This window comes from Salmo salar, chromosome ssa16 (assembly GCF_905237065.1).
Source record: "Salmo salar chromosome ssa16, Ssal_v3.1, whole genome shotgun sequence".
In the NCBI taxonomy this organism is placed as follows: domain Eukaryota; kingdom Metazoa; phylum Chordata; class Actinopteri; order Salmoniformes; family Salmonidae; genus Salmo; species Salmo salar.
Window position 1 is genome coordinate 65,291,956 of NC_059457.1, and position 8,776 is coordinate 65,300,731.

The 8,776-nt window shown below is 46.6% G+C and overlaps 1 protein-coding gene across 1 annotated transcript; it reads right to left on the minus strand.

Annotated features, from left to right (window-relative positions):
* Window positions 1-3,189: 3,189 nt before the first annotated feature.
* Window positions 3,190-6,795, minus strand: LOC123727861 (uncharacterized). The gene has a single exon (XM_045697586.1). It carries the CDS (start codon window positions 6,605-6,607, stop codon window positions 3,224-3,226), a length of 3,384 nt encoding a protein of 1,127 aa, XP_045553542.1. The 5' UTR covers window positions 6,608-6,795; the 3' UTR covers window positions 3,190-3,223.
* Window positions 6,796-8,776: the final 1,981 nt, after the last annotated feature.

Below are 8,776 nucleotides of genomic sequence, written 5' to 3' on the forward strand. Positions count from 1 at the left end.
TATTACTCCTGCCCAGAAACTAGAATATGCATATAATTATTAGCTTTTGATAGAAAATACTCCAAAGTTTCTAAAACTGTTTGAATGGTGTCTGTGAGTATAACAGAACTCATTTGGCAGGCCAAAACCTGAGAAGATTCTGTACAGGAAGTACCCTGTCTGACCATTTCTTGGCCTTCTTTGTCATCTCTATCCATTACAAAGGATCTCTGCTGTTACGTGACACTTCCTACGGCTCCAATGGGCTCTCAGAGCCCAGGAAAAAGCTGAATGACGTAATTCAAAGCCCTGGCTGAAACACATTATCGCGTTTGTCAAGTGGCCGATCAGGGGACAGTGGGCTTAGGCGCGTGCACTGGCCGCCCCCGTCTTTCTGTTTTTCCCTCTATTTAACGAAACGCAGATTCCCGGTCGGAATATTATCGCTTTTTTACGAGAAAAATAGCATAAAAATTGATTTTAAACAGCGGTTGCCATGCTTCGAAGTACGGTAATGAAATATTTAGAAATCTTTTGTCACGAAATGCGCCATGCGCGCGACCCTTATTTACCATTCGGATAGTGTCTAGAACGCACGAACAAAACGCCGCTGTTGGACATAACTATGGATTATTTTGGACCAAACCAACATTTGTTATTCAAGTAGAAGTCCTGGGAGTGCATTCTGACGAAGAACATCAAAGGTAATCAAACTTTTCTAATAGTAAATCTGACTTTGATGAGTGCTAAACTTGCTGGGTGTCTAAATAGCTAGCCCTGTGATGCCGGGCTATCTACTGAGAATATTGTAAAATGTGCTTTCACCGAAAAGCTATTTTAAAATCGGACATATCGAGTGCATAGAGGAGTTCTGTATCTATAATTCTTAAAATAATTGTTATGGTTTTTGTGAACGTTTATCGTGAGTAATTTAGTAAATTCACCGGAGGTTTGCAGGGGGTATGCTAGTTCTGAACGTCACATGCTGTCACGTAGAGTAGGCCAGAAGGCTAAACTGGAAAACCTAACCTCTATAAAAAATAAAAAGATGGCGGAGCCGCAAAAGTTCTTCTGTGCAACGGTGTTTATTTACATAGTGATTCCGGAACAAAACAACAGTACTGCCATCAAACGTATACCTTATGGGACAGCTTAAAAACAAAGCTGCCCCACCCACAGCTCAATCCACAATGCCTCTCCTTGAACTGAATGAGAGGCTCCTTTTGTAGGGGTAGCCCCTCCCCTCAGAACAATTAACACTAATTAATTAAGCAATTACCTATTCAACATACAGTTTCCATTTATCTAAACATACCAAAATATATACATTGCAACACGTTTATGAAACAACATCACAATATAACATTTACAAAATTACATCACTACTGACAGTGTCTTCCAATATGCCCGTTTACATTAATGAGCCATTCCGGACAGGCACTACAAAGTAAGCCCAATTCCCTTAGCTCGGGTCCTTATCCAGCATACCTGGAAGCTACAGAGATGGAGAGAGAGAGGAACAGAACAAACAACCGCGCTCATCCATAACATCGATAAGTATACTAAATATTGCTTATATTAAATATGAACACCTGTCTTTATTTCTTTATACCCTAAATGGTTACTGAAGTAAGTGTGAAATGTATGTACTAAGATAGAGACGTTAACTTGTGTGTCGACCCACATTGTTAACTTATCTGATAACGGAGCAGGGAGGAGTGATGAATGTGTGCGTGCGTTAACCTCTATGGGACCGGCGGGACGAATTCGTCCCACCTACGTAACATCCACTGCCAGCCTGTGGCGCGATTTTCAAAATCTTCAAAATCCTATTACTTCAATTTCTCAAACATATGACTATTTTACAGCCATTTAAAGATAAGACTCTCGTTAATCTAACCACACTGTCCGATTTCAAAAAGGCTTTACAACGAAAGCAAAACATTAGATTATGTCAGCAGAGTACCAAGCCAGAAATAATCAGACACCCATTTTTCAAGCCAGCATATAATGTCACCAAAACCCAGAAGACAGCTAAATGCAGCACTCACCTTTGATGATCTTCATCAGATGACAACCCTAGGACATTATGTTATACAATACATGCATGTTTTGTTCAATCAAGTTCATATTTATATCAAAAACCAGCTTTTTACATTAGCATGTGACGTTCAGAACTAGCATACCCCCGCAAACTTACGGGGAATTCGCTAACATTTTACTAAATTACTCACGATAAACGTTCACAAAAAGCATAACAATTATTTTAAGAATTATAGATACAGACCTCCTCTATGCACTCGATATGTCCGATTTTAAAATAGCTTTTTGGTGAAAGCACATTTTGCAATATTCTAAGTATATAGCCCAGGCATCACGGGCTCGCTATTTAGACACCCGGCAAGTTTAGCACTCACCATAATCATATTTACTATTATAAAAATGTCATTACCTTTTGTTGTCTTCGTCAGAATGCACACCCAGGACGTCTACTTCAATAACAAATGTTGGTTTGGTCCAAAATAATCCATCGTTATATCCGAATAGCGGCGTTTTGTTCGTATGCGTTCCAGACACTATCCGAAATAGTAAAGAAGTGTCGCGCGCTTGGCGCAATTCCTGACAATAAAATTCAAAGTATTCAATTGCCGTACGTCGAAGCATGTCAACCGCTGTTTAAAATCAATTTTTACGTCATTTTTCTCGTAGAAAAGCGGTAAAATTCCGACAGGGAATCTCCTTTTCGGCAAACAGAGGAAAAAAATCCCAAAGGCGGGGGCGGTCGGGGTCACGCGCATAAGCTAGTGTCTCTTGATGGGCCACTTGAGAAAGGCGATAATGTGTTTCAGCCTGGGGCTGGAATGACGACATTCTCTTTTTTCCCGGGCTATGAGAGCCTATGGACGACGTGGGAAGTGTCACGTTAGAGCAGAGATCCTTAGTAAATGATAGAGATGGCAAAGAAGTTCCAGAAATGGTCAGACAGGCCACTTCCTGTAAAGGAATCTCTCAGGTTTTGACCTGCCATTTGAGTTCTGTTATACTCACAGACACCATTCAAACAGTTTTAGAAAATTTAGGGTGTTTTCTATCCATATGTAATAAGTATATGCATATTCTAGTTACTGAGTAGGAGTGGTAACCAGATTAAATCGGGTATGTTTTTTATCCAGCCGTGTCAATGCTGCCCCCTAGCCCTAACAGGTTAAAGTACCAAATGCTGCCCGCGGCCAGTGACGGACTTCTACGTCACATTACCTTCCTCCTCTCCTGAAGCGACCAGGTTCGGGAGTCTGGATAGGTAGTCTGCCGTGACATTTTCTTTTCCTGCCTTATGACGGACACAGAACCTGAAAGGCTGGAGCTCCAGATACCACCTGGTCACACGAGAATTCCAGTCCTTCATGGTCTGGATCCAGGTCAGTGCTCTGTGGTCTGTGTGCAGGTCAAATTCCCTCCCAAGAAGGTAGTAACGGAGGCTATCTAGGGCCCACTTTATAGCCAGGCACTCCTTCTCAATTGTCGAATACCTGGTTTCCCTCGGCAACAGCTTCCGACTCAGGTACAGTACAGGAAGCTCTTCTCCTGGCTCCCCTTGGGCCAGTACAGCTCCAATTCCCACAGCCGAAGCGTCCACCTGCACGAGAAACCTCTTCTGAAAATCAGGGGTCTGGAGAACAGGGAATGAGCACAGTCGTTTTTTCAGTATCCTGAAGGCTTCCTCACACTCCTCAGTCCACTTCACAGGGTTGCTGGCCACCTTTGAAGTGAGGTTGGTTAGAGGGACAGCGATGGTCGAAAACTGCGGAATGAATCTCCGGTACCATCCTGCCAGACCTAGGAAGGACTTCACCTGTGTCTTGGTTCTGGGTTGAGGGCTGTTCCTGATGGACTCCACTTTGTCCACCTGAGGTCGAACTTCACCCTTACCCAGCTGGTAACCCAGATACTTAGTCTCCTGTTTTGCCCACTCACACTTCAGGAGGTTAAGCGTGAGGCCTGCATCATGGATCTTCCCCAGGACTCTGCTAAGATGCTGTATGTGCTCCTCCCAGGAGTGGCTGTAGATCACCACGTCATCCAAGTAAGCAGCACAGTAATCGTCACAGTCCTGGAGGACCTTGTCCATAAGCCTCTGGAAAGTTGCAGGGGCCCCATGAAGGCCAAACGGCATGACCTTAAACTGGAACAGGCCCATCGGTGTCCGGAAGGCAGTGTAGGCCTTGGATTGTTCGTCCAGGGGCACCTGCCAGTACCCTTTGCAGAGATCCAATGTGGTGATGTAATGAGCTCTACCGATTCTCTCCAGTAAGTCGTCAATGCGGGGCATGGGGTAGGCATCAAACTGGGAGATGGCATTCACCTTACGGAAGTCCATGCAGACACGCAAAGAGCCATCCTTCTTTGGGACAATGACAATAGGGCTGCTCCATTCACTTGATGATGGCTCGACAACATCCATCTCTATCATGGTGTGGACCTCTTCTTTGAGGGCTACCACCAGCCTCTCAGGCACACGGTAAGGATGCTGGCGGACAGGGTTCTGGCCAGGCTTCAAACGAATGACGTGTTCCAGGACTTTGGTTCTTCCTGGCCTCTGACTGAAGAGGGCCGGATACTTGCCAAACAGCTGCTTCAGCTCATCTTGCTTGTCTTCTTCTAGGTGAGCCAGTATGACCTCTGCTCGTCCTTTCCATGCCTCTGTGACCCCATCTGACTCGTCCTCTTCTTCTACTCTGCGGACCAGAAAGGACTTTACCTTGGAGAGTTCCCCTTTCTCCTCCCAGGCCTTGAGGAGGTTCACATGGTAGGTTTGCTTCTCCTTACCCTTGTCCGGGTGCAGCACCTCGTAGGTCACCGGGCCCATCTTCCTCCCGATTAGGTACGGCCCTTGCCACTGCGCAAGGAGCTTGCTGGTAGACGAGAGAAGGAGGAGCAGGACTTTCTGTCCTGGCTCAAACACTCTGTGGCGAGCGTGCTGGTCATACCCTCGCTTCTGGGCCTTCTGGGCTTGCTGAAGGTTTGCCCTAGCTTCCTCTCGGTACCGCTCCAGCCTGTCTCGCATCTGGAGAACGTACTGGACAATCCCCTGTCCTGAGGTAGCTACTGGGGAACCTTCCCAGCACTTCTTCAGCAGGTCCAGTGGTCCCTGCACTGGCCATCCATAGAGGAGTTCGAATGGTGAGAAACCTGTCAATGCCTGAGGCACCTCCCTGTAAGCAAAAAGCAGAAAGGGTAACCACTTATCCCAGTCTTTACCAGTGTCAGCCACAAACTTCCTCAGCATATTCTTGAGCGTTTGATTGAATCTCTCTACAAGCCCATCCGTTTGGGGATGGTAGGGAGTGGTCCTCAAGCCTTTAATGCCCAGCTGTCGGTGGAGTTGAACCATCAGTCGTGAAGTGAAGTTTGTGCCTTGGTCCGTCAGGATTTCATCTGGGATTCCTACATGAGAAAAGAGCTGAACAAGAGCACTGATTATTTTTGGAGTGGTTATGGAACGGAGTGGGAAGGCTTCTGGGAACCGGGTGGCATAGTCACAGATCACCAATATATACTGGTAACCTGCACTACTCTTCTCCAAGGGTCCAACAATGTCCATTGCAATTCTCTTGAATGGGGTAGAGATAACTGGCAGTGAACATAGAGGAGCCCGGTCAGACCTACGGACAGCACTGGTTTTCTGGCACGTGGGGCATGTTTTGCAGTATGTTTGTACATCAGTATACATGGAGGGCCAAAAGAAACGGGAGCCTAGCCTAAGATAGGTCTTATGTTGCCCTAGATGGCCTGCCCATGGAACTGTATGTGCAAGGTTGAGAACAAGTGGTCTACATGTAGATGGCACCACTAACTTCCTGCTATCTGCTTCTGACCCAAGGTAGAGTATGTGGTTGTCTACTGTGTATATTCCCCCACATGAAGATTGGCTGTCCCCAGCTAAGGCCTTATCAAATAAACCTTTCAAGGTTGCATCAGCCTTCTGCAGTGTAGCAAAATTTTGTGGAACTTCCCATTGCACTTCTAACCCAGACACATCAGCAACAGGTACAGGGGTTCCCACATACTTCTCAAGACGCCGCTGGCGGCGTGACTTTCTGGGCCCTTTGGTTCCCCCCTCACACAGACTATCACACAAGTCAGGCAGAGGTTGTAAACCAGCTTTGGCCTGTGCACGAGTGACAACTGAACATGACACCTGAACATCAGACTGGCAAACTGACTGCTCATATAGCTGACCCCCCACACTTCCCAACAGATCAGAGAGTACAGGCACATCCCTCCCCAAAATCATCTCAAAAGGTAGCTTCTCCATTACCCCAACTTTGAGGAGGTATTTCTGACCCTGAATCTCCACTGTGAGTTCAGCTGTGGGCTGCTGTGACTGGTCACCATGGACACATTGGATCAGTGTCTGGTGACCGTAATCAATGTCATTAACAGGTACATTACATTTTCTGATCAACGACAGGGAACTGCCGTTGTCAATCATAGCAGTAAGACTTTTACCATTCACTTTTACAGGTACCAAGACTGACCCTTCCCCAGTCTGTCTATTCTGAACACCATCCCCCTCTCTGGGCACATAACAGTAACCTGAGAGCTTGGATTTACGTAGCGGACACATTGAAGCCTTGTGCCCCTGCTGTCGGCAGTAAAAACAGGTCAGACCCCTCCCATCAGAGCGAACTGCATAATCCCTTACCTCCCTCCTCCCAGACACATAACCCCCAGAGTTACCTCCACCATCTCGGGTATCTCTGATGTCCCTTGTGTCTCGGAGACTCCTTGGAGCGGGTGCTGCAGGTCGTGGTGGGGCCCCCCTTTACGTGCATTATGGTACTGCAGCGCAAGCTTGGCCGCCATAAGCCCGTCCTTGGGCTCGTGCTCTCGAACCCAGGTTCGAATGTCGTGTGGTAGAACTTGTAGAAGTTGCTCGAGGATGATGACCTCACCGATCTCGTCCTGTGTCTTCTCCTCTGGTTGAACCCATCGTCGGTAGAGACCCTTGAGGCGGTGGTACGTCTCTGTCGGTGACTCACCCGATGGCGTCGATGCAGCTCTAAAGCGTTGACGGTAGGTCTCCGAGGAGATGTCGAACTTCATCAGCAGCGCTTCCTTCAAGCCCTTGTAGACGTTGGACAGCCCCTCATCCATTGCTGTGTAAGCCTCTAAGGCCTTGCCAGTGAGCAATGGGACAAGCCTGCAGGCCCACTCTACCTCCGGCCACTGCCACGTCTTGGCCATTCGCTCAAACCTCAGCAAGTAGTTTTCAATGTCCTCCCCCTGCTGGTATGAGGGCATCTTTGGCTCCTTCCTCAGGAATGCTGGAAGATGAACGTTAACACTGCTGGACTGGTCTCCTGGTGCTGGGGCTGGCCTCATTACTGCTTGGGGATCCTGCTGTGGAGTTGAAGTCCCTGCTGCGTCGAGCCTTTGTCGCCCTGGTGTTGGCAGACCCAATCTTGGGCTCTCACTGACGAGTTCCGCTTGGTGAGGAGCTGTGAGGATAGATTGGCGTAGGGCCCCGAAACTCCTGCTTGAGGTCTTCGTCCCTCTTCTCAAGGCAGGTGAAAAGTTGCTGGAAAAGGGCTACCATGGTTGGGTGTGGTTCTGGTCCCCCAACTGCTCCTTCAGTCAGCTGGTCTCTTATTGCTGTATCTGCTGGTTCAACCGGTAGTTCAAACAGTTCTGGTTGTGTTTGGCTCCTTGGTCGGGCTCCTAGTTTCTCATAATTAACCTCTTCACCAGAAGATTCCATGGTATTCCACCCAGTTTCAACTTCAATTACCTTTTATGACAGTTGATGCTGCTGCTGAGAACGCAATCCTGTACGCATTCCTTTACCTCTCTTGTTGGAATTCACTGATTTGCGGTGCGCCATCCCACTGCTGCCACCATATGTCACGTAGAGTAGGCCAGAAGGCTAAACTGGAAAACCTAACCTCTATAAAAAATAAAAAGATGGCGGAGCCGCAAAAGTTCTTCTGTGCAACGGTGTTTATTTACATAGTGATTCCGGAACAAAACAACAGTACTGCCATCAAACGTATACCTTATGGGACAGCTTAAAAACAAAGCTGCCCCACCCACAGCTCAATCCACAATGCCTCTCCTTGAACTGAAAGAGAGGCTCCTTTTGTAGGGGTAGCCCCTCCCCTCAGAACAATTAACACTAATTAATTAAGCAATTACCTATTCAACATACAGTTTCCATTTATCTAAACATACCAAAATATATACATTGCAACACGTTTATGAAACAACATCACAATATAACATTTACAAAATTACATCACTACTGACAGTGTCTTCCAATATGCCCGTTTACATTAATGAGCCATTCCGGACAGGCACTACAAAGCAAGCCCAATTCCCTTAGCTCGGGTCCTTATCCAGCATACCTGGAAGCTACAGAGATGGAGAGAGAGAGGAACAGAACAAACAACCGCGCTCATCCATAACATCGATAAGTATACTAAATATTGCTTATATTAAATATGAACACCTGTCTTTATTTCTTTATACCCTAAATGGTTACTGAAGTAAGTGTGAAATGTATGTACTAAGATAGAGACGTTAACTTGTGTGTCGACCCACATTGTTAACTTATCTGATAACGGAGCAGGGAGGAGTGATGAATGTGTGCGTGCGTTAAAGTACCAAATGCTGCCCGCGGCCAGTGACGGACTTCTACGTCACACATGCTAATGTAAAAAAGCTGGTTTTTGATATAAATATGAACTTGATTGAACAAAATATGCATGCATTGTATAACATAATGTCCTAGGGTTGT

Excerpts from the sequence above, each read along its gene's own strand:
- LOC123727861 (XM_045697586.1), bottom strand. The coding sequence starts at position 6,607 with ATGTGTCCGCTACGTAAATCCAAGCTCTCAGGTTACTGTTATGTGCCC.